Source organism: Bicyclus anynana, chromosome 9 (genome assembly GCF_947172395.1).
Source record: "Bicyclus anynana chromosome 9, ilBicAnyn1.1, whole genome shotgun sequence".
NCBI lineage: Eukaryota > Metazoa > Arthropoda > Insecta > Lepidoptera > Nymphalidae > Bicyclus > Bicyclus anynana.
In genome coordinates this window covers 14,485,676-14,513,008 of record NC_069091.1, presented here as the reverse complement: position 1 = coordinate 14,513,008, position 27,333 = coordinate 14,485,676, and the positions used below count along the sequence as shown (strand labels likewise).

Genomic DNA, 27,333 nt, shown 5'->3' with positions numbered 1-27,333 from the left:
ACCTTCTCCAGCCCATCAATCAAATCAATCAATTCCCACATAATCATCACTATAGTATGTTTGATTGATCATCTCAGGAACTATTATTATAGGTATGTGTACACACCAGCGGCGAAGAGTCCATACAGGCCGATTCCCACCGGGTTACCTTTTAAAAATCATTATTGTTATGAATATAGGTATATGTATGAATTTATGAGAAGCCGGAGTTCGTATCAAGCGGTATGAATTTTCTTTTCTTTGGGACGGCTTATCTTCGTCAAAATTTCATTCTTCGCCACTGGTACACACATACCTATAACAGTAGTAGATAACATTTAAAAGCCTCCCTTAGTTTTAGTTAGTGTAAAAAATATGTCAGTGAGTTATTATCCTTTTGAAATATACTAACACCAAAGATTGTGACTTCGTCATTGACGCCATCGCAAATTTTATTTAGGTTGCACGTAAATTTAATTGCCATCTGAAGCATTTAGGTTTATTATAATCTTTTATATTCTTCGAAGTAATATTAATAAAATGACAAACGGTCACCGTCAGGTCAGCTAATGTCAAGCCACTGACGATCAAGTAAGTTCACAGCCGATAAATTTGATCTTGTGCATGACATCTTGCGGATTACGCCCAATACACGATCAGTTTTATCGGCTGTCAAGCTGGTAGCGCTGGAGGCATTTAAGCTTACTTGGTCATCAGTGACTGACATAACAGATAAAAAAACCGAGTTTCTCATTTCGATGTAGACTAAAAATATACACCTCGTTTTCTCTGAATAAATCAACTTTGAATGTAATTTTGGACTTATTCTTTCGTAAATATCGGCTCGAAATATGCGGAAAAGCTTTTCTAAAAAGAACGCAAAGAGAAAGACTTTTCTAAAATTAATGTGTGACCCAGAACCGATAACGATCGGAAGGTCGCTCTCGATGCAGCTCCGATATAAATTGCAAAGCAACATATATTTGAATCGATTGTGTACCCTTTTAGAGGCGCGGCAGAATTCATCTCTACTAACAGCTATTATACGAGTGTTATGTTCGCGTGCAGTTAATACATTAGGCTGATGAAACCACATATCGACGTTTGGCTTTCAAAACCGCAAATGTGAATAGGTATATACAAAAAGTTGTTATTAGGGTTCCCTACCTCAAAAGGAGTAAACGGAACCCTTGATTAGTCCATCTGTCTGTCAAGTACACAAATACAACTGTAAGTACAAGTGTGTACACAAGTCTACGGTCCCATGTAGTTGTGAAATTTGACAAATAACGTTATAGACCCAGATATTTTTTTTTATTTTTTTTATTTAGTCTCTCATTATTCCTGCAATCTGTCGTGAGGCATTCAGCGGGATTTTAAGTATTTGAATTAAGGCGTGTTTGGTGCGAAATCCAGTGATTTGCCCAAATATAATAATGTAGTGTCTATTTCATGACATCTTGTGGTGCTCGGTCTCTTGAGCCTTTTGAAAGTTGTATCAGGTTTCTTCATCATAAGGTTCCTTGCAAGTTGATTTGGATGATTACGAATACGCTTTTGGTATGTTTTCATTGAATGTGCAACTTCTGTCTTTGTAGTTTTAATTTTTAGCTCACGATGCAGGCGATCATTTTTGATGTACCAAGGAGCATAGGTAATGATGCGCACCATACGCCATTTGTTTCTAAAAATAGTTTAACTTCTAAAGAGTGGTGTGACAGGCCATTTGGGTTCCATAAAACTATTTTGAGCTGCTCGAATTTTGACATATGACTGTCATTAAATTAGTGAGGAGATTTGTCACGGTGCATAATTGATTCATAATTTGATTGAACATATTTATTACTAGATATTTATTACTAGACCCAGATATAAAAACTCAAAATATTCATCATCATCATTATCGACCCATATTCGGCTTACTGCTGAGCTCGACTTTCCTCTCAGAATGGAGGGCATTGGCCCAATGCGGATTGACAGACTTCACACACGCAGAGAAATAAGAAAATTCTCAGGTATGCAGGTTTCCTCACGATGTATTTCGTTCACCGTTTGAGATACGTGACGTTTAATTTCTTATAATTTAACTGACAAGTTGGAGGTGCATGCCCGGACCGAATTCGAACCTACACTCTCCGGATTCGGGGGCACAGGTCATATCCACTGGGTTACCACGGCTCTCGTCAAAATATTACATTAATTGTAATTAAATATTAAAAATAAATGGTCTAAAATTCGGGAAAAGCTTGGGAAAAACATCGCAATTCGATTCCTGGACTTTTACAATTATCTTATGTACGGAACCCTCAATGGGCGAGTCCGACTCGCACTTGTCCGGTTTTTCATTAGAAATTGCAAAGATGCAGTTGTAAAGTGGCAGCGCTTTGTGTAGTTTCTCTACGACACTTAAGAATATATGCGCATTCGTAAAACAACCTCTTAGCAGAAATATAATATTAAGATAAGGTTAATGTAAAAACTTTTCGTAAATTGCTTCAGACAAGTACAAAGAAGTATGATTAATGTAATATGTAAGTGTCGTCTTGTTTGGTTGTTACGTATATGATACTATTTTTAACCGACTTCACAAAAAAGGTGGGCGTTTTTAACGTCACGTTCGTTACCTCATAACTTGGTCATCTATTAACCTTCTTTTTTGTTTGAAAGAGTATACTTCCAGATTGGTCCCATTTCATTTTCATGAAAATAGGTTTAGTAATTTTGTGTTAAAATAAAAATAATTGAAATACGTCTTTAAAGTCGGTTCCATTTTTATTAAAAAAAAAAGTAAAAAAAGTACTGTATATAAAACGAAATCTATTTATTATATAAAGGTCGCGTGTCACAGGAATATCGAAAAATTGGATTTCCGGAATTGATTCGATTATCTACTGAAAATGCCGAAATATGTTTTGCTCAATACCTTCATTTTATTGGATATGCTTGAAAAATACTACAACTAAATATAAGGCGAGATCTTGGTGACCTTTTCTCTATGAAACTATTATAAAACAGATCTCAATTTTGTACTTTAAGTTGCACTAGCGGTCGCTCGCGACTTCCTCCATGTAAAATTCAGTTTTTCACAAACCCACGGAAACCATGAATGTTTCCGGGATAGAATATATTGTTCAACTAGCCTACGCCGCGTGTGATTCCCGTAAGAATACAGGGATAAAATATAGCCTATAACACTCAGAGATAGTGTAGCTTCCCTACAGTGAAAGAGTTTTTCAAATCGGTTCAGTAATTTCAGAGCATATTCAATGCAAACAAACGAACACACAATCACATTTTTCCTCTTTATAATATTAATATAGATAGCCTCTATCTTCCAGTGAAGGTACCAGTGAAATCGGTTCAACCGTTCCAGAGATTAGCCCAGACAAACAGACAGACAAAAACTTTAAAAAGCTTGTTTGTGTTTTACATGGCAACCCCAGGGGACCATTCACCCGCTGAGTGTCGAATTCTCAAACGCATATAGTTTAAATTCGACACTCAACGGATGAACGATCCCCTGGGGGCGCACCCACAACGTCTATGAATTCCACTATTAATGTCGTGTAGATCTATACTAATATTACAAAGCTGAAGAGTTAATTTGCTTGTTTGTTTAATTGAACGCGCTAATCTCAGAAACTACTGATATGATTTGAAAAATTCTTTCAGTGTTAGATAGCCCATATATCGAGGAAGGCTATAGGCTATATATTATCCCCGTATTCCTACAGGAACGGGAACCACGCGGGTGAAACCGCGCGGCGGCAACTAATAAATTTCTTGATAAAACACAGTTATTTTTAAATCACAGACAGACAGTTTAATTTTATTTATTTGTATCTATTGATTTATTTCGGTAAGGAGTAATCTATACGTAGATGGACGACTCGCAGAGGGAAAGCTGGAATTTCTAGCCGCATTTTCTTTTTAAAACCTTTTGACGTTGCTTTCTTTTGGTGTACCTACCTACGTACGACGATACCAAAATTGGATTGGAAAATCCAGCTTCAAACTGTCGCTGGCAGAACCAACCCATCTAACACAGCAGATAATACCTACTTTTTTAGGTAATACAATTTGAACATGATTTCTTTATAAGATTTATTAAATTCTTTAGTTATAATTATAATTTTGCAATACCTACTGACTTTTTTTGGTTATATATCGGTATACATTATATAGGCCGATTTAAATATTGAAAATTAAAATAGAACCTTACGCAAAAACTACTTATAGTTTATAGAACAACCGTTAATCAATTGGGTTATAGGTATCCTTTTATGGGTTTAGGGCAACCAAAAAAAAGAAACTAACTTCAGAAATACTTAACCAGCACGTCAGATAAGGATATAGTAGGTTAGTTAATTACTAAAAGGTGTGCATTTCGAAAATCTAACGATTTGAATGTAATGTAATGGAATGGGAGTGTAATTTTCTGACAATTTCAATAACCCAAAGTAATAAAAATTGCTTTAAGTCTGTATTTTTTTTCCACCGCTAAAAGCGAAAAAAATAAATAACCATTTATTATTGCTATCATTTAATCTACCAAATCTAATCAGTCCCATGACGCTTTGTCAACCCATATTCGGCTCACTGCTGAGTCTCCTCTCAGAATGAGAGGGGTTAGACCAATAGTCCACCACGCTGGCCCAATGCGGATTGGCAGACTTCACATACGAATAGAATTAAGAAAATTCTCTGGTATACATGTTTCCTCACGATGTTTTCCTACACCCTCCGGAATCGGAGGCAGAGGTCATATCCATCCTATAACGGCTCATGACGCTTTAGTAACTGCACATTTAGCATCCCGGGGTCCCACACTATAAAATCATTACGGGAAGCCACTCAATAAATTGAAACAAACGCTCCAACCACTATCGATACACTTAATTAACATATTCCGTGGATTTATCGAGGCTGGAGTACATAACGTTCAGGCGGTTTTAACACGTTATTATTTGCTTTTTTATTTATTTGATGATGTATGACTTCTACTACGTTTTATTTATTTTAAAGGACATGTCCCAATCTTCTATGCACGCTGGGCCTTTATTCCGAGTGTTAAATAAGCAGGATAAATTAACTAGTAGCTAACAGGGTTACCAGGAAATAAAAGTTTCTGAGCGTCAGATCTAGACAATGTACCACGAAATTTGTAGGACATTGTGGTTGTTATGTTGTATAACTATTAATTAAGCAACAGGAAAAAAAAAACAGCTGGTTAGTTTTTAAGAATAAAAAAAGTAAATAGAAAAGTAGAGCGTTTCATAAAAATGAAGCTATTCACGGAAAATCGGATGGCCTCCGTGGCACAGTGGTATGCGCGTTGGATTTAAAAAACGGAGGCCCTGGGTTCGATCCCCGGCTGGGCAGATTGAAATTTTCTAATTGGTCCAGGTTTTGCTGGTTTGAGGCTTCGGCCGTGGCTAGTTACCACCCTACCGGCAAAGACGTACCGCCAAGCGATTTAGCGTTCCGGTACGATGCCGTGTAGAAACTGAAAGGGGTGTGGATTTTCATCCTCCTCCTACCAAGTTAGCCCGCTTCCATCTTAGATTGCATCATCACTCACCATCAGGTGATATTGTAGTCAAGGGACAACTTGTAAAGAATAAAAAAAATTAACTTGATAGTAATCAGTTGTAAATTTGTTTCACGGATCCCGGGCTATATAGAAGATACAATGGGCAATTTAAAATCGTGTAGGTCGTGTATGCTTGAAAGAGTTGCCTCCAGTGCAATGATCCGATATTCCATTTTGGTTTAAAATTAAAATTTTCGCGTTTCGTTCGTCGATAAACATAATAAATATTCACATTTCGACGGGAGAATATTTTTTGATGAAAATTTCCGACTCGTGAGGGTGTGTAAATATTGGTATTTCGTGATGGATTCCGACGAAAAAGATGCTCAGAAGTTTTTCCGCTTCTGCAATATGGAGGGTGGGAATGTATGCATTTTGTAGCTCACATACCTATACATAGTATTAATATGTTCCCGACCGAATCGTTTTTTTCTTTGAGTGAGATTGACCATGTTATAATTATCACCCATATTGGTCACTGTTGAGAACTATAGTCTCCTCTCATAATGGGGGCCATAGTCCACCACGCTGGCCAAATGCAGCAGAATTCACACACGTAGAAAATTGCAAAAAAATTCTGAGGTATACAGGTATCCTCACGGTGTTTTTTTTTCCTTCACCGTTTAAGACACGTGATAAAAAGATTTATTTTTTTATAATGCACATAACTGAAAAGTTGGAGGTGCATGCCCCAGACCGGATTGGAAACTACGCCCTCCGAATAGAAAACAGAGGTCATAACCACTGGGCTGTCACGTCACTTTTTAACCATGAATGCATGAGATATTATAGTGTATAAGTATGTGTATAATTACTTATATGTGCGCAAGCACAGGTGCACTTTTCCTGCGCTCTCACAGTCCGATGGGACAGCAGAGATGATGACAGATGAAAGATCAGGCGCAGAACCGGCTTTACGTGCTCTCCGAGGCACGGGAGTGTACCAACACCGCCAACTTCCCAACTCCAAGCGGCTATTAAGAACTTTCTTGTAAGAAAAATCTCAATAACGTATTTTTTTTGTTGGCCTGACCCGGGATTTGAACCCTGGACCTCATTGTCGGTAGCTGAACCAGCTAACCACGGGAACAATGGAAAAGTGCTACCCATACTGAGTCTTTGGCTACAATTACACTAAATATAGAATAGGAGCTACGATAAACATACACTTGCATTGTTGACTAAAGTGTAGGGTTTGTAGAGAACTTGAAGACTAGAATTCATGTAGGACACTTCTATATATGATAGAGTTAAAAAGTGTCAAGTAAGGGCGTGCAGAGTAAAAAACTTGGCTAACCATGAGATCTGGTAACTTTTTGGGGTTCCATACCCAAAGGGTAAAATGGGACTTTATGAATAAGACTGCGCTGTTCTTACGTCCGTCTGTCACCGGACTGTATCTCGTTAACCGTGATAGTTAGACAGTTACAATTTTCACAGATTAGGTATGTACTCGTATTTTTGTTGCCATTATGACCAAAAATAGTAAAAGATAGAATAAAATAAATATTTAATTGAGCCTTTGCAACAACCGTTTTTATCTATAATGCTACGGAACACTTCGAGCGCGAGTCCGACTCGCACTTGGCTAGATATATTTACAGTAGCAATAGGCATTCGTTTTGGCCATAATTAACATAAAAATGATTTTGGTGGGATTATATAATATACACACCTGTTTTGCATACAAAATCGCATGGGTCACTTCCTCGTGCCTAATTCTACCGGTGACCAGCGGAATAAACTAGATTTTATTATATGATTATGATTATGACTTTCCGTCGAACCCACGCCAGTAATCGCGGTTCGCCAGCACACCTACATTCTACGACGGTTTATGACCGAAGTTTATTGTTATATCATAATTGCTTTACCGTATGGTCAGCCACGTGACCATGCTATTGGAGAGAAAGTTTGAGGTAGGGAACTCCTCGGGAAGGTGCGATGTTGTGTTGAATCTAGTTACGAATAGGCCTTAAAATTGTCCAACAAGGTTCAAGGTCATTTTTCATCATTAGAAACCCATTTTTTGCTCACTCTAGAGTTTGAGTCTCCTCTCTGAATGAGAGGGGTTAGGCCAATAGTCCACCATGCTGGCCCAATGCGGATTGGCAGACTTCACACACGTAGACAATTAAGACAATTCTCAGATGTGAAGTTTCCTCACGATGTTTTTCCTTCACCTTTCGAGACACGTGATAAATGCACTGAAAAGTTGGAGGTGCATGCCCTGGACCGGAATGGAGTCTTTACTCCCTCCGAATCGATGGCAGTGGTCATATATCCACTGGGCTATAACGGCCTTTCATTTTCGTAATTATGTATGATTCAATTAGTGTTATCAAAGCATGAAAAGAGAACCATAGATCCCTCGGTCGGAAAACGTGACACGAAAGTACAAATCGTCGATAATTCCGGCTTTCTTAAACATTTACTTGTTAAAGCGAGACAAATCTCAATTCATAAACAATTCAATAATCTTTGGAAGCTTCGACTGTATTAGCAGAGTTCCGGATTGGCTCAAAGTAAAAAGCTCCCTTGTCAGATTACAAGACTCCCTTGTCGAGCAGGATTCGGTATACGAGTAATTATTTCGCTGTAGCTTTAGCTTATATAAAATGCATGGGATTTTCTTTGTTATCGATTTACTTTCGAGATGTAATGGCATAAAATATTATTTACTAGCTGACGTCGCGCGGTTTCACTCGCGTGGTTCCCGTTCCCGTAGAAATACGGGGATAATATATAGCCTATAGCCTTCCTCGATATATGGGCTATCTAACACAGATATAATTTTTCAAATCGGACCAGTAGTTCCTGAGATTAGCGCGTTCAATCAAACAAACAAACTCTTCAGCTTTATAATATTAGTCTAGATGTGATATTTTTTCTTTGGATACTATTATAAGTTGTTTTAGATAATTTGAGTCAAATAAATTATTAAATACAAAAGTGGGAGGTCTTAAATGAGTGAATGAGTGGCATTTTTGACGGCCTTCGTGGTGCATCGGTATGTGGGGAAGATTTACAAGACGGAGGTCCTGGGGTTCGAACCCCGGCTGGGCCGATACAGGTTTTCTTAATTGGTCCAGGTTTGACTGGTGGGAGGCTTCGGCTGTGGCTAGTTACGATGACAACAAATTATTATTAAAATGCCCTTCCGGCGTCTGTGTTTCCTGACACGTATAATTTGTGCACCTTCAAGGCAAGAGTGAATAGGCATCTTCTAGGCAAGCGCGCTTCATCTTAGACCTCATCATTGCTTTCCATCAGGTTTGATTGTGGTCAAGCGTAAGCCTATACTACATATAAAAAAAAACTCCTGGTACTGCAACCAGGCAACAGTCAAGGCAGCTAACGGTCAAGTCATGGATTCTGTATCGAAGATCTATCATTGAGCTATCTCAAGTTTTATGCTACGAGTATATTATTTGTACCTATTGTCTCAAGATCGTGCAATTATATATCTATGTCTTTACTTATATAAAAACTGTAACAGGTAAAATTCTGTATATTGCAGATATTTTGAAAATGTTAGTTAGAGGGCATTATATAATCGATAGTGAAGCCAGAAGTATTTTTAGTCTGTCTGTCTGTCCGTATTTTTGTTGACCGGTTATCACGCTGAAACTACAGAATAAATTCAAATAAAACTTGGCACGATTTGAGACCATAATACGTATAATAATAATTAAATCAGAAGGGGATGAACAGGGATTGAAAGTTTGTGTGGAAAGTCATTTCAAGTTATATTTGTAAAAAATTATGTGTGTATTACCAGAAAAACATTAAAAATACTTTCATTCAAGATTTTGTACCCCTAAAGGGATAAAAAGGGTTTCAAGTTTTTTTTGTTGTTCATGTTTCGAGTTAATAGGTAAATAGAAGGGTATGCAATAGGGGTGGACAGTTTACATAGATTTCCACGCGGACGAAGTCGCGGGCGTCAGCTAGTGATAAATATAAGGCGTGATGTTTAAAAACGAACCATTATACGAGTATCTACCTATTATCCTATAAGTTATGTCCATATTTATTGCACTCGTATTACCTGTAATAAATCGTTTATTACGTTAATAATAAATTACGTTAGGAACAAGGGAAATCTGTAAATTAATTAAATGGAAGGAATATCATACTCATTGTAAATGAAAAAGTATTAGGTATACTCGTAGTTTAGAAGGCACTGTTTTCGATAAAAACTCCCAGGGTTGACTTCGGACACTTCCAACCGTCTAATCACCGTCACACATAAAACTAATGCCATATAAAACATCACTTGTAAAATGAAGCAGTATTCGCAATCAGTTATTCTACCGTAAAAAGTTGTGAGATCCATGTAATACCAAGTCGATTACTTTATTCTGTCCATAATTACGTAATTGGCTAACCTAACAACATGTTATATTATAAATAAATTTATTGAGTTGGCCATCGCATGAATACACAATATACTTTTATGTTACAATTAGTACATATTATATTCAATAACATTGCTTAGAGCGTTTGCCAAGTAGATCTATTTATTTAAAATATAAACGATTTTTAATTTTGATATGGCTACCATGCCCCTCCAGGTCATATCTATTACTATATTGGTGACAACCGCATAACTGTAGCATTTGGTAGCTACATAAGCAAGTAAATACATACAACAGTACGTCGAAATAAAGGATGTAATTTTATGTACATTTGGAGAACGTATTTCATGGCTATAGACGCCAGTAGTCTGACATATCGGGATTATCTCCGCGTTGCCGTGGAAATAGGGACTCCTATCGGACGGTATTGGGTAAGAAACTAAGAAGACAATTTATTCAAAATGTAAATGCCAGGACAAAAGAAAAGTAGCTTAATACGTTTTTCGAATGGGAATAGCTTGTCGTAAGTCAAAGTCAAAATTAATTTATTTCGCTATTAGGCTAAGTTTACAAGCTCTTTCGAAACGTCAGGTAATAATATTAAACTTAAGATAATGGTGATAATAATTATTCGAAAACTTAAAATTAAATTTACGAGGGTTCCAAACGCGCCTTGGTCCGAGAAGAACCCAAAACAAACTCAGCCAGGTTTATCATGCGAGATGTCTTAGTAGAAACTGTTATTAAAATACTAACTGACGCCGCGCGGTTTCACCCGCGTGTTTCCCGTTCCCGTAAGAATACGGGGATAATATATAGCCTATCTATAATATATTCCTCGATAAATGGGCTATCTAACACTGAAAGAATTTTCCAAATCGGATCAATAGTTCTTGAGATTAACACGTTCAATAAAACAAACAAACAAACTCTTTTGCTTTATAATACTCTACTCTTGGTCGCATTCTTCATTGCTGAAGGTCGTGTCCGCACTGCAGTCTCTTCGATGCGTTGTTAACAATTTGCCTCGACACAGTCCGGTCCTCAGCTTTTCTAATGGTTGTTGTTACAGGGAGTCCAGTGAGTGACTTAACCTGTTCAGTCGTTTCCCTTCCACTTTTCCCACCACTATTACTTTATCCAGGTTATCGGGAAGGCGACGGGCTGTATGGCCAAAGTAACTCAAAATCCTCTGATAATATTAGTATAAATTTATACCATCGGACCTTAAACTTGGATGAATAAGCTAAATATAAATTCTATCATCCATCATCTAAAAAAAATAACCAGGTACATTAGTTCCAGTTAATTATAGACTGGAAATAGTTTACCTAGTTATTTTTTTTTTAATAAAAACGTAAATTTTGGAACCAACTTCCTACACCGGTGTTCCTGTACAGTTATGATGGTATGAAGGGGCGGATAAATAAAATCCTCAAAGCACGGCAAGGTATTAGCATTACCAGTAGGGCTTCCTCTGAGTATGGGCGGTAATCACTTAAGATCAGGTGAATGTGGGTCAACAAGGTCAATAGTTTTCAATTTGGATCAGGAAGTGGAAAACAATCGCCTATATATAACATAACGAGTAATATTAATTTGCGAGGTAATCTCAAACCGCTATTTGTGCTACTTTTTCATTTTATTTTGACTAGCTGCACGGTTCTGTACCCTAGCTCCTATGACCCTGCAACCCTGACTTTTAGACCAATATACAGCGATACAACTGACATTCATCATCATTATCATTAACGGCTGATAAACCTTCAAATTTTGGATATAGGCCTTGGCATGGACTTCCAAACAAAACGGTCTCGAGCTGCCAGCATTCGGTCTACCTAGGGGGGGGGGGGGGAAGAGTCAACCTACACTGTGCTATGCAGTGCTGGCAACTGACGGTAAAAAAAACCCATGGTATTACCTAAAAGCTTTATCACGTAGAGCTATCAAAGCTACTACGACCACAGAATGTAGAAATCGCTAAAACTAACGCTTTGTGGCTACTACTATTTATAAATTCTCTTTCATATCACTGATTTATCGGGCGTAATTCGTGACTGTCAGTGCGCCTTTTTAGGCATACATTACTCACTGGAGATACTATCGAAAATGATAAAATAAACGTAGGAATATGTGCCTACGCTCGACATTCGCGTTTGCGGTTTGCCCATCTGACCGGAACATCGATATGTCACGCGGCCCTGAGATGATAAAGTCGTATCTGGGTCAGGAAAACGAACTAAAAATACTAAAAAATTGGATACTCCTCTGCAGTGTCGATAGAAAAGGTAGTATTGAGCTATAGCAAGACTGACGTCAGGTCAATGTAAAAAAGTTGAATCAACAATTTTCGCTTGTGTCTGCTCTTCTTAATCGTTCACTCTTGGCAAAGTGGTGGTTTCTTTCTGTGCAATGCTTCTCCACTCTCCATCATAGATGATAGTGTAGACTTGAATCCGTCCAGCGGGTTGGACATCCAATCCTGATTTCTGGAGATGTGGCCAAAGAATTTAAAATATCCGTCAAAGCACAGTCGACGAAAATCTTTCTTTTATGTTTAGTTCTTTGAGAATGGAAATGCTGTTCCCGAACGCTGTCCAAGGAATCATCAACAAACTTCTCCCAATATCACATCGTCTACTGTGTGCTAAAGGAGGCTATATATGTTTCTCGGGCGTATGTGCGAGCATGTCTCATTCTATGGCTTCAATAGCTTTAACCGTTTGGCTTTTTTGAGATTCGTCTCTGTAGCGCGAAGTTTTATAGCTTAATAGTGTGAGCCCTGAATTGACCTCTCTATCTAACACCATAGGACGAGAGATAGAGACAAATAAAGACTAATTCAAATTTCTCACTTGCGGGCATCGATCTCCTAGTAAAAAGTGGATGCACAATCAGCAACCAAAAAACGTCCCCACTCAATGAGTGCCGAACACAGCTTCTTGGCACTCAATTCAAGTAGTCGCTTTTGCAAATTCAACCTTAAACTAAATTCTTAAGGTTGAATTTGCTCCGAATTTGGGATTTTATTGACTATTGGACTATATTCAAAGACATTTAGGTATAATTTTCTTTACCAATGATTCTAAAACTGTCAAAGCAAAATTGGCCAGTTTTTAAGTGAAATTTTCTACATGATTGTGCGTCCTTTTATTATAAGAGGTCAATGATGCGGGATATAAAAACGTCGTAAGAGAATAGCACTTGTGTGTAAGTTAATATTATTTTTCGATTTTTTCCAATATAATTTCTAAATTAATAGTATTATTCGAATTGGTGTACATTCGTTATAGTCATACTAGTAGGTAGAGTTGCAATGAGAGCCCAGTTCTTGTAATATCGTTACGACGCCCGCCCGAGGCAATCGCTTTAAACGAGTTGCAAGCTTATTTTTTTTTTCTTGTTAACGTTTACCTAAAGCGAAGCGATAGAGAAATACTGATTTGAAATGTAAATGTTATTCGGAATAGTACTACTGAGATAGGTACACCGAAAGGGAAGTGCCGATTTGAGCTCTTATGAAAATGAGAAGTATTTATCACCAGTATTCTTTGTAATTTGTTCTACCAGCTATTACAATGTTAATTTAAATGTTATTTTTTTTAAACGTATAACTCACAAGATAAATTTTAACACATAAAAAATGTTATATCGTCGATCTAGATGTGATAGCTCTAACGTGCAAACTGACGAACTTTACAGGAGAGACAAGAAATATCTTTTAGGTATCACTAATAGTTGTTTTATGCGACCAAAAACATTTTTAATGTACGTAGGTACTACAAGATATTTACGGGCTACCACCGGAAAATCTGTTAGAAGATTTCTGCATCAAAATCAATTTTTACCAAAAATTGTTAGTCACGAGGTATCACATCTAGACCGACGATATATGTCCAGTAGGCATTCCCAATGCATATTGTGTAACTAATTAAATTTTAATTATTATTATTGTCATATTATCATGACGTGAGCCGCTGGATGCTGGCGGCTCGAGATCGTTGTGCTTGGAGGTCCATGCAAGAGGCCTATGTCCAGCTGTGTCTGATCTGTGATGACGTCTATCGGCTGATATGGTAAGGTAGGTAAGGTTAACGTGTATGCCTATCATGAATGCCATAAAAATAATAACATTTCCTTTTGGTTTCGCCGTAAACGGGTTTATGCCGGGTAAAAATAAGCTCTTCTGCTGAACCGCAAGTCATTATGGAGCTCAGGCTTTTACTGAATTTCGTTTTAAATTTAAACCCGTCAGAACTCCGCGCAAGACAGCAATAAAATAAAAGCTGGTCAAGTGCGAGTCGGATTCGTTAAACAAGGCTCCGTTAAATTGTAAGGAAATATTAAAGTTCATAAAAGGAGCGATCGTTTCTTTGATGAAAAGATGATCTGGATTTAGAGACAATCTTAACTTGGCGTTGGAAGTCTGTTATCTAATTGGTTCTTGGTTGAGAGAATCTATAGGTTTTAAATTTTGTTTTTCAGTGGTGGTTCTTTAAGGTTTGAGGTGTGACGCCATCTATAAGAGTTTATTTAACATTGTAATTGACGGTTGTGTGTGGGGCGGAAATGTATTTTGTGACAGGAGATGTCATCGCTAATTACCTTATATGTTAAAAGTTTACTTTTCAACATAACCTTGCGGTCTAACATCGACATGTTTTGTGAAGAGAAATAGAAGAGAGATAGATAAGAAGTAGAGATATTATGTTGGTGTTGTTTTACAGAATTTTATCCCTTGCTTTTATTGCACGGAACCCTAAAAGCATCTAGCTAGAAAGCACTCCGGGTAATTAGTTTTTTCTATATTTCGTAATTGGAGTTGTAAAGCAATTTTATAGTGCAGAGAACATCTGTCCGACCGCATCTCGAGCGGATTTTTATGCTCTCCCTGAAATTGATGGAACGTTCGCCGTCGGGAGATTAAAATGTTCCGCTCGTGATTTACTTGTTGATTTATTTGCTGACGGTGGCGTTTGTTTTGGTTTTACGGATGTCTAGCGGGGGATTAACTGGAGAAAAATATAATTCTATGAACACGTTACAGTTTCATTTGAGTTGCGCATTTGGGAAACTAGAGGAAATTGGGGAATTAAAAAAAATATTTACACATTGTACTTGAGTGGAGGGTTGTCTATAAACGCAAGATGTCATTTTCTGTCGCTTTTCAGTGCGATAGACAAATCTTTTTTTTGTAATAATTGACGGATTACCAGTGACCCAGTTAGCCATTTGCCGGAATTGCGAATGATGACAAGTAGAAAACATCGACGATAAATGCAACATGTGACATGAAACACGTCCTACTAAGTGCCGTCCTGCATTCATAAATTTCCATCACAAGCAGCTCTTTTACAACTATAAAATCTTGAAAAATGTGACGCATAATACCTACCTACCAGTGGCGAAGGATGGAATTTAGACGAAGGTAAGCCGTCCCATAGAAAAGGAAATTCATTCAGCGTGGTACTAACTCTGGTTTGAAATATATCTACAGATGTACTCGTATCTCGAATACAAACAGTACAACAATGAATATGCATGGATTATAAAGGTAACGCGACGGGAATCCGCTTGCATGAACTCTTCGCCCTGTTACCTACTTGGAAGCTGTTTTTTATCTGGGGATATAAAAAGTTGTAATATTCAATTTTTTTTTTAAATCTTATTGCAGCTTTATTGCAGCGATGGTACCATTCTTAGAAAACGTTTAGTATAATTCAATAAGATCTATGAGGCTAGCTGCAGTAAGCAGTAGATAGAATAAGGCCGATGATCAATATAAGAATTCATCATCATAATCATCATCATATCAGCCGATGGACGTCCACTGCAGGACATAGGCCTTTTGTAGGGACTTCCAAACATCACGATACTGAGCCACCTGCATCCAGCGAATCCCTGCGACTCGCTTGATGTCGTCAGTCCACCTGGTGGGGGGTCGGCCAACACTGTGCTTACTAGTGCGGGGTCGCCATTCCAGCACTTTGGGAACCCAACGCCCATCGGCTCTATGTGCCCCGCCCATTGCCACTTCATCTTCGCAACTCGTTGAGCTATGTCGGTGAATATAAGAATTACTAATAAGCAATTTCACATATATCCGATATGACCTTATAATGTTTACGTGGATCTCAGGAATGGCGATACGCACGGAGGCAATATCCATTCCCTAAACCAATTTGGGAATAAGGGAGAGCGAATGTGTCTCGTTATTTTTCACGACAATAGTCATTTGGCGCGCCGCGTAATGGGACAGGGTACGCGCCGCGTCAAACCGATACTAATGATATTTTCACCGATTTCCCAAAAAAAAGGCCCGTAACTCATTCGCACAGCAAAAAGGAGATGGTCCATTTCAGGTCCTTGTACCCCGTATCATTAAATTAAAAAAAAATACAAGGTATTTTTTAAATCTAAAAAATTTAATAAATCTAACTAAATAAAATGAAAACCCCAGTTTTTGAGATATAACAAGATGGCGCCCATAAAGCAACTATGACATGACAATTGACAGCAAACGTCAAATCGACTTCTGCATTGAAAACGTCATCCCGCCATTATTACTCGTATTAGTGTTGCATTTCTTGGGAGAGATTGAATATAATTTCGAAAGAATTAAAGTAAATTCGTAGATTTGTATAATCAAAAATAGTTAAAAAAATATATATTATTTCCGCCAGGGTACAATGACTGATCCTGGGCTCCATACAATTTTGGACCATTTCCTTTGGAATGCCCTTCCGGCGTTTGTTTCATGACATTTAAAATTTAAACACCTCCAAAGCAAGAATTATAGCTTGGCTAGATCGTCGATGATATGCGGGCGACGGGCGGGGAAAGACTGCTCGGGCATGAAGTCGTGCCCGCGAGCCATCAGGAGTGCTACGAACGAATTCGCCAAGCTATAGCTTTTTATTTGATCATAGAGAATTTAATCCATAACACAATTTTATAAAAAAAATACGTGTGGCACTCGAGAACTGCCGCGGTAAAGCTATTGCATAGCATTTTTTATCAACTTATGCAATTCGTCATCAACCCATATTCGGCTCACTGCTAAGCTCGAGTCTCCTCTCAGAATGAGAGGGGTTAGGCCAATAGTCCACCACGCTGGCCCAATGCGGATTGGCAGACTTCACACACGCAGAGAATTAAGGTAATTCTCTGGTATGCAGGTTTCCTCACGATGTTTTCCTTCAGCGATTGAGACACGTGATATTTAATTTCTATTTAACTGAAAAGTTGGAGGTGCATTCCCCCAGTCTCTGGGGTATAAGTTTTGCGCCTTAGTTTCACACCACTTGTCCAGTTAAGTCGATATGATAACGTGAAATGTGTTAACTTGATGCACTGTTTGGGTGTTAGGTTTATTTTAGTTACGGAATTTCTTGATTCGGTCGCCGCGCTCAAAGCCCGCGATAAAAGGTATGCAATAGCTTAAAAACATCCAAATATATGAGGTTTGCAGCGCGAAATAGTGTCATCACTAGTCGCTACACTAGTAATTACTCTGAGAACCCATTTCATTTGCTGAATAACGTCCAGCTGTGTGCGAAAGTAATGGGTATGTCGGGAGATTTACGACGGTTAATACACAACAGATAATTGTACTTGCCACGTTTACCCGATTTCAGTGATAGGGGGGTATTGTTTTAATTTGAGTCACATGGGAACAAGTTAAACTTTGATTTGATTGATTTGATCAATCCATAATCGGCTCACTGCTGAGTTCGAGTCTCCTCTCAGAAAGAGAGGGGTTAGGCCAATAGTCCACCACTGGCCCAATGCGGATTGGCAGACATCTGATACGCAGAAAATTACGAAAATTCATCGTGAGGAAACCTGCATGGTATGCAGGTTTCCTCACGATGTTTTTCCTTGACCGTTAGAGACACGTGATATTTAATTTTTGGAAGTGCATGCCCCCGACCGGATTGGAACCTAAACTCTCCGGAACCGGAGGCAGAGGTCGTATCCACTGGGCTATCACAGCTAGTTAAAATTTAATATTTTGAAAATTTTCTGAAATTAAATAAAGTGCAAGAGCTATATGATGCTACAGATTGACGCACAGATACACAATACATACAGGTGAAACTTATATCACCTTACCTGGGTCAAAATCGAACCCAGGACCTCAATCTTGTAATCCAAGGCGTTACAAACTGCACAGAAAAGAAAAGTCGTCAAATCTTGAGTAATAGATTCATCATTAACAATCCATATTCGGCTCACCGTTGAGCACGGGTCTCCTATCAGAATAGCCGGCTTAGGCTAATAATAATCCATCACGCTGGCCCAATGCGGATTGACAGACTTCACACACGTAGAGAATTAAGAAAAATCTCAGCTATGCACGCTTCCTCGCGACGATTTTCTTCCACCGTTTGAAACACATGATATTTAATTATTCAGTAATTTCATTTATTTATTATTATTAATTAGTACGGAAAAATACATTAACACTAATATAAAGGTACATGAAAAAAAAGAAAACAAAACACCATAGTAAAAATAAACAAAATTAGAAAAATTAAACAAAAAATTAAAGATACAGACAGAAATAGCAATAATGACTATAACAATTATAACAAATTACAGAAAAAAGATATTTAAATTACATCCTCTCAATAACTCAATACGGTTAAAATATTTAAGATACATTACCATACACAATTGGATAAATAGCAAGGCTAGTAAATTTATTCTGCATCAATCTCGTAAATATTCTCACAACGGGCACCTATTATTTACTCGCCTTAGTTGCACATGCAGTGCACTTAGCAAATGAAACGATTCCTGGAACACTAATTAGTGCAGCGAACACCGTTTGTGCTCTAACTTTTACTTGTTTATTGTGTGAAGTGAAAAATTTTAATATCTACTTGAAGTAAATTTTACTTTTTATGATTTACTAGCCGACGCCCGCGACTTCGTCCGCGTGAAACTCGAGTAAACTTTGAACTACCCCTATCCTACTCCTACCCTACCCCTAGCCTACCCCTACCCCTACCCTACTTTTCTGGTTGATTTTTTACACCTTGTGTTCGAAAAACCCAAATATCTTACGGAACCCGTTTTTTCCAAAATAAAATATAGCCCATGTTACAATGTAGCTTTCGAATGGTGAAAGAATTTTTAAAATCGGTCCAGTAGTTTTTGAGCCTATTCATTACAATCAAAGAAACAAACAAACATACAAACAAAGTTTTCCTCTTTATAATATTAGTATAGATAACTTATTCTTTAGACAGAAAGAATAAGTTTTATTATTTTACAGTTTTATTATGATACTAACCCACGCTCCGCATTGTTCTTACGGGAATAAAATATGGCCTATGACATAAACAAATAACTTGGCTTTCTAGTGTTAAAATAATATTTCCAATAGTTTCAGTGTATCCAGAGATACAAACTATTATTAACTAAAATTAATTGCTCGTAGTCTCAATAGCTCAATGGTAAAGCGGTCGGACTCATCACCGAGAGGTGGTGGTTCGACCCTCGCCCCGCTGGACTAATGTCGTACCCACTCCTAATACAGCCTTTCCCGACTAGTAATTTTTAAAAATATATGGCAAATATTCATTAAAAAACTAACCAACAACCCTTTACAATTTGTGGCTTCTATAATATATTTTAAGTTAACCGTCTATTGAAAAATTATGAGGCGTTTAGTATTGTTGCCAATGGGTGGTTTTCGCTTTAAAATATGTAATGAAGTAGCCAACGTAAGCTAATCTTGTTTGCCTTTATTCTATTGATGTACGTACCAAGGGTAAACATACCCTTGTTAGAGCTCTGATAGGGGTAGGTTAAAAAGGATGCCATTTCAAGGGTGGTGAGGGTTCTCTGTGGTTTGGGATGTGTATCAATATTTACATGTGTATCATTTAGTATGTACCTACTATCATTAGATTTAGATTATAAAATAATAGCAAAGTAAGGATTTTCAAAACCCGAGTGCAGTGCAGTAATACACGAGTAGAAAAACCAAGTTGTGTGCTTTTTATACTTTACTAGCTGATGTCGCGCGCTTTCACCCGTGTGGTTCCGGTTCCCGTAGGAATACCAGGATAATATATAGCCTATAGCCTTCCTCGATAAATGGGCTATCTAACACTGAAGAATTTTTAGAAGATTGGCGCGTTCAAGCAAACAAACTAACTCTTGCGCTTTATAATATTAGTATATTAGTAGTAGGAGTAAAAATGAAAATTTTTAATAAAAAATACAACCGACTTCAAAATCACAAATTGCCGTATGGTTTAAAAGTAGTAGTAGTAGTAGATTGTCGTAGATTATTTAAAAAATCCTCCGAGATGTTAAGAATGGTGATTGATACTAATGAATGGAAGCAGGTGTAACTTTGCGTAAGAACATTATGAACAGATCTGTACATGTGCGAATGACTGCATATTTCTTTTTTTTAAACATTTCTCAACGTAATCAAAAATTGCAGCATCCTCAAGAGGTATTGAGTCTACATTGGTCATTTGGAGTCGATTATTCACTGGTAACGACGATGCATCAACTCAAAAGGGAATTCGAGCAAAAACTCCCTTCAATAAAGTTAAAAGCGCAAATATCCAGTACCGCCCGTAAAGTGCTGGCCGCCTAGTTTGCTCGCGGGCACAACGAATAATGGAAAAAAAATTGTATTCTCCATCTCGAGTAAGATAATTTGAAACGAGATGCGATGTTTGATCGCGACAGACAGACATTTTAATGAAACCTTTTTAATAAATTGTACCCGAGTCAAACAAGGATCCCTTGTAATTTCGTAATGTATGCTTGACAGTCTTTTTAATGGAATTACCTTAAATCTTCATTTTTACCCGACTACGGTGACGCCGTAAGTAAGGATAATGGTTTCGGTTTATATTCGAATGGGTATCCAAAGCTGCTCTAGTAGGATCTTACCAAATTTGGCTAGGTAGTAAGAACAACACGACAGCAGAGAAGAGGAGTGTTAATCGATTATAAAGGATATCCTTAACCCTACACCCGTTAGTTACAAGTCCGGGGCTAGAGGATGTTATTGCTTATAACTTAAAATATTAGTTGTAGGCATCTTTTATTTCATCAAAATATTATTTATATTTAGGATATTTTTTTTATCTATATTTACATAGGATATAAATTCTCGTACCAACTGAACACAGCTCTTTTAATGTCTCAAGGTGCTGATAGACTTGAGCAATTCACTTGTAAGGAACATCCGTGCGAATTACAACAACATATCGAGAGTTCTGACGAGCATCGAATAGAGCGTTCGCTAGAATTCTCAAGATGTTCGTAACACTATTTCGCTCTATGCTTGGCTCGGCTCGATGTTCACTTCGACAAATATAAAAACGGCGAATGCTCGATGTTCTGTTACAAATGAATGCTCAAGTCTATCAGCACCTTAAAGTTATTCAAGTGTTATCGGAACTAGTGGGCTGATATAATAGCAGGTACATATATTGTTTTAAGTTTGTAAATCATAATATTTTGGGTGAGTAAATTAATTATGCTTCGTACGGTGAACATCTGCTTAATTAACTAACGTGAGCCCGGTATCTATAAATTATTATTAATATTGTAGTTACATTTATTAAAATTTATACACTGGCACACATAGGTACATTATATCTAAAATTTCATCGTAATTTATATCACAACTTCTATGTTGCGTTTACAAGGCGTATGTATTTGCGTTCAGCGTTTGACCAATCGAAGGATTTGATGGCCTCCGTGGCGCAGTGGTATGCGCGGTGGATTTACAAAACGGAGGTCCTGGGTTCAATCCCCGGCTGGGCCGATTGAGATTTTCTTAATTGGTCCAGGTCTGGCTGGTGGAAGGCATCGGCCGTGGCTAGTTACCACCCTACCGACAAAGACGTACCGCCAAGCGATTTAGCGTTCTGGTACGATGTCGTGTAGAAACCGAAAAGGGGTGTGGATTTTCATCCTCCTAACAAGTTAGCCCGCTTCCATCTTAGACTGCATCATCACTTACCATCAGGTGAGATTGTAGTAAAGGGCTAACTTGTAAAGAATAATAAAAAAAACTTGTTATGTTACGACTTGCAATACTAGAAAAATAATTTAATTAAATGAAATAAGTCCCAGAACAGAACAGACGGTGTTATATATACCCTGCGGAGTGTTTACCTACTCTGTTTATAGATGATAGTTTTGTACTCACCATCACCATCCACTTGGGTCATCTGTTTTGAGCATGAATTATATTTTTCATCATCATCTTCATCGTTATTAGCCGACGGACGTCCACTGCTGGACATAGGCCTCTTGTGTGAACTTCCAAATACCACAATCTCGAGGTGTCAGCTTCCAGCGTCTACCCACAACGAGTTCTATGTCATCAACTCGCTTTCCGGTGCGGGGTAACCATTCCACTTTGTGATCCCAACGTTCATCCGCTCTTCGAACTAAGTAGCCTGCCCATTGCCACTTCTGTTTCGCGACTCGTTGAGCTAAGTCGGTGACTTTGGTTCTTCTGCGGATCTCCTCGTTTCTTATTCGATAATGTAGAGAAACGCCAAACATAGCTCACTTCATTCTGGCCGCTGAGTGACTCTCGAGCCTTCTTATGAGGCCCATAATAATTAATGACCGAGTCTCGGATCTGTAGGCCATGGCAACACACACTGTTTTCATACTTTCGTCTTGAAAAAATATGTAAATAAATAAAAATATTTCTTTTCCCGCAGGACCAAAAGATCAGAAACGTGGTGCTGATGGGCTCCCAGGGTTTGCTGGAAGAGAAGACAGTCACCGTGTGCCACGGCTCGGACTTTGTGAACGTGAACTTTGCCAACTTTTGCTGCACGAGGAAAGACATTGCCCAGGTCAGTTCATTTTATCATAAAATCAGCAACACGATATTTCATAGTCCACACACAGTAATTCGAGACCCGAAGTCACTTACGCTAACCACTGGAGTAGACTAATAGTCTACTCTAGTGGTTAGCGTAAGTGACTTCGGGTAGTTTTTAGTTCTGCCTCGTTAGGCTCGTTAGAACTAAAAACTATAAAGTAGTAATATTGCAATGGGGATGAAAAAAGCTCAGTATTTCATAGCCTTATAGAGAATCGCTATTCTGTAACTCAGTGTGAACTTCAAATTCGTATCTATCGCTCTTTATCTATCACGATACCATAGACAGAAAGCGAGAGATACGAATTCGAAGTTCACACTTATTAGTTACAGAATAACTTTAGATACAGGACTCGAATTCAGGACTCCTCAACCTGTTGATTTATAGGTGTGTACCTACTTGGCTTTAAGGCATTAGTTGGTTCGTATTCTGCATACATTACTGTTCTAATATAGAACCTCTTTTTCTGATATCGGTTAAGAAGACCTCGACCATAGTACAACTTCATAGTGAGCACTACAGATTGTATATTCTGTACATTTAGGAGATTGCAGAGCTGTCCTAGTTAGAGTAATCTCACCGGCTTTGTTACACATAGTAGCGTACCGAGGTCCGACCTAAACGTAGCACTGGTAATTAATTCCTGCGTGGAATAACAGCCTGCTGACATTGTACTCGTAGAGCCTGAACATGCAGGCTTTCATTTTGTCTGAGCATAGTGAAAGTAGAAAGAAAACGCCACAGTAAAAGCAATTTCGTTATTTTCGTTTTTACATAAAATTACTGAACTGTGAAAATGAAATCGGACAAATCTGGAAGTATAGTCATTCAAACGCAAAAGAATTTTGAAAATTGGTTAAGAGATGACAAAGTAACAAACATTAAAAATAAACCACAGAACACACACAGAGAGTGTGACATCGACGTCATATTTATAACACCCCTTTAAGTCGAGAGTTTCCAAATGGCGGAAACATCTTATCATAACAGTAATATCAGTTCAAATATTGTTAAAAAAAAAGGTCATGAAACAAATTTTTTTAGTTGTGCTAGACAGGTCGCCAACTGGCTGTAGTACGGTCAGAAGGGGAGGTATAAAATAGATGTATCGTATAAAAAGCTAATAAAACGCGTAATATTTTAGCGTGACACAAAGAGCTTGTAAAATTAGTCAGTAACTTTTCTCTCACATTATATGGTTTGAAATCCGTGGGCGGTTTTAGGGCCACACGTGAAATAAAACATGAAAGGTTGTCATGTTTTTGAAAACATTAAACGATTCAATACACAAAGAAAGCCGTTTAAAGGACGCTTTGGCCTTAGGGAGTTGTATTCCAGAGAAATTGACATATTTGGCGCAGTTGATGATTCCAAGCTTTATGCCAGTTATGGGTTCAATTTCTAGCTCGGGTCGATTGATAAATTGCTTTTTCGTGGCCATGATTAGTCACCAGCATAGTTTATAGTAATTTTTAGCTTTTTATGATAAAACGTTTTTGGAAAATTGCCTATTTCTACCGCCAAGTGACCCAGAAGAGGCCTAGCATGTGATGAGATCAACGACATATCTTGTCAAGAGAAATAGACAAAATGTCAACCAATGGCGACTGAGTGATTCACAGTACCAACGCAATAAAAACATAGCGATATTCCGTTTGCGTCGCTATTGGTTGGCTTTTGTCGTATGTCGTTTGGTCGCATTTAGGCCTATAAATGTTGTCAGGTCTAAAAGGGAATAGTTGAAATTACAGGCACACTAGGCTTAACAGGATGCAAACAGCGCATCGTAGCGCTACGATGGGTTGTTTGCATCTTGCAATGTGTTACTTTGTTGTTGCGAAGCAGCATTGTGGGTTTAAGCTCCATATCCCGTCTCCTATAAAAAAGCCGTGTCGTATGCCGTTAAAATAGGCTGATGCCTGATGAACGCACAGTGTGAGCGGTTGAATATCCAAATGGCAAAGCGGCTAGCCGCGCAGTTAAAATCTGATAGTTAGCTAGTTACTGCTGGTAGCTCTAACCTTCTAATTACTCTTCGTAGTAGAATGAGAAGGCATGTGCCTAGCAAAGCCACATTAATTAGCTATGACGATGGTAATGATAAAATGATTATAGGCCGAGACCCGAAGGCTTAATGTACCCTCCGAAGCGAGGAAAGGTCAAGGTCAAAATATAATGTCTACGGTAACACTTCGAACACTCCTCCCCAAATATATCGAGAGTTATTTCTGTAGATCGAAGTATAAAAGATTGGTTGCCATTTTTTTTTTTCATTTTTAGTAACAAAAATATTCATATTTTTCGGCACAATGGAGAGGATGTGACTTATTTAAATTTCTCAACTAAAACGTCGAAGTAGTGTTGTGTTGTGTCATGCTGATTGTACTTAATGATAACTTTTTTAATGATAGATCAATAAATGATAACTTTTTTAATGTTATTCAAAAATTGAACACAATTCTTTGTCATAACAAAAAAAACTGAATTTGGCCTTGACTTTACGTCATGTGCAAATCTTCAAAAACGTAAAACGTACCGACTTTACGTCATGTTCAAAAACGTAAAACGTACCGACTTAACTAAAAAGCGAAAAATAACATCATATTATGTTACATGATCATTATCATATTACCTACTGATCTGTTTGAAGGCGGTGCTAACCCGTTGGTGTATTAATTCAAACCAAGTATGAACATTTAGGTTTTTCAGTATTCTTTCATGTAGTTCTTTTAGAAACGGTTTAAATTAATTCGGCACCGGCTTAGCACCGTCTTCAAACTGATCAGTAGGTAATATGATAATGATAATGTAACATATCGTAGTTCGTATCGTATTCGTTCGTAGTAATCGTAGTTACTTTTTTCATTAGGTACTCTTTTAACAAACGCTATAGCTATTCTTACGATTTTTGAAAGTTTTCCTCGATTTCTCAAGTATCCCACTATCAGATCCTGACATGATGACAATGGGACCACTTCAAGAGTAAACCCTTTCTAACAAAAAAATAATTTTCAGAATTGGTTAAGAATTGGGTGGGTGGTGAAGTTCTGAGATAACGAACATAAAAAAAAACATACGCGTCGAATTGAGAACCTCCTCATTTTTTGAAGTCGGTTACAAAGCACCGAAAGCGTGCGATAGTCATCTTTGACTCGAAATGCGTATACATTCTGCTAAATTCGAATCGTTGTGTGTAATTCAGGCCTAACTCCATCATCACTTTTGCGTACGAAGTGCCTTTGATCCCGACGGCTTTATGTTCTTCGGCCTAGTGTCAGGTCAGAGAGACTATTCCGTAACTATGTTTTGTATAACTCGCAAGTGCGAGTTTCGAAATCACATCTATCTTTCTCAGTCTATAGAATCGTGTTAGACAAAGAGAGATAGAGGTGAATTCGAAACTCGCACCGGCGAGTTACAAAAACATTGTTACAGAATAGCGCTACAGGTCTTTGCACGACGCCGACGCGTAGCTCGCGTAGGTGAATTTGTGTCTGTAAATGGTCTGCAATAAACGTCAAGACTATACCACTGGTTCGGAAGGAAGTTCTGCTGAGAAAAGCTGGAAAATGGATCTTTATAAGTCATCTTAATAAGTAAATCAGTTATCTTAATAAGTTCCTAAGCCTAAGGTTGCCTGGAAGAGACCGCTACTAAGCGATAAGGCCGCCTTTTGTATTCTACTTTCTCTTATGTTTCTGTTTTGCTTGTTTTCTTTTATTTATTGTGGTGTACAAATAAAGAGTATTAAATAAAATAAAAAATAAAAATGCGCAATTTTCTTCATTGACAACTGACTTATATATATAACTTTTATTTTCATGCGTTCTCGTGACTTGTTAAGTTGTTTGCCAAAGACATAAATATGTCAAAACTGTTTTAGAAATGGGATATGGGAGGAATTTAGGAAATCGTAAATACTAAAAGCAGCTTTAAAAGTTCACTTTGATGTCTGTGAATTAGCGTTCTACACATCTATACTAATATTATAAAGCTGAAGTGTTTGTTTGTTTGTTTGATTGAACGCGCTAATCTCAGGAACTACTGGTCCGATTTAAAAAATTCTTTCAGTGTTAGATAGCTCATTTATCGAGGAAGGACATAGGCTATATTTTATCCCTCTATTACTACGGAAACGGAAACCACGCGGGTGTAACCGCGTGGCATCTACTAGTTTTATAAAGTTATATTGTTTTGTGTGCTGCGATTTCATATTTCAACGTTTCGAGCCAAAACCCACGGCGTGGCTTACCCTAATATATTACGTTTATCTCATATTCATTACGGAATGACATATTTCAGTGCGCGCGTCTCATAAATTTGCAACTCTCTAAAGTTCACACATTTCGAGAGAGATTTATTGGATAGGTATAGCGCCAATATAATAATATTATAATTAAATACTGTTTTTTAATATACTGGTGGGAAGCTTCGGCAAAGACTTACCGCCAAGCGATTTAGCGTTCCGATACGATGTTGTATAGAAACCGAAACGGGTGCAGATTTTCAT

General features: G+C 37.8%; 1 protein-coding gene across 1 annotated transcript in view; it reads left to right on the top strand.

Moving 5' to 3' along the window:
• LOC112048991 (1-phosphatidylinositol 4,5-bisphosphate phosphodiesterase classes I and II) overlaps positions 1-27,333 on the top strand; it is a 114,080-nt gene that overhangs the window by 25,229 nt on the left and 61,518 nt on the right. Inside the window, exon 3 of the mRNA XM_052883481.1 lies at positions 22,656-22,793. Coding sequence (XP_052739441.1) covers positions 22,656-22,793 — 138 coding nt within the window. The remainder of the gene's footprint in view (positions 1-22,655; positions 22,794-27,333) is intronic.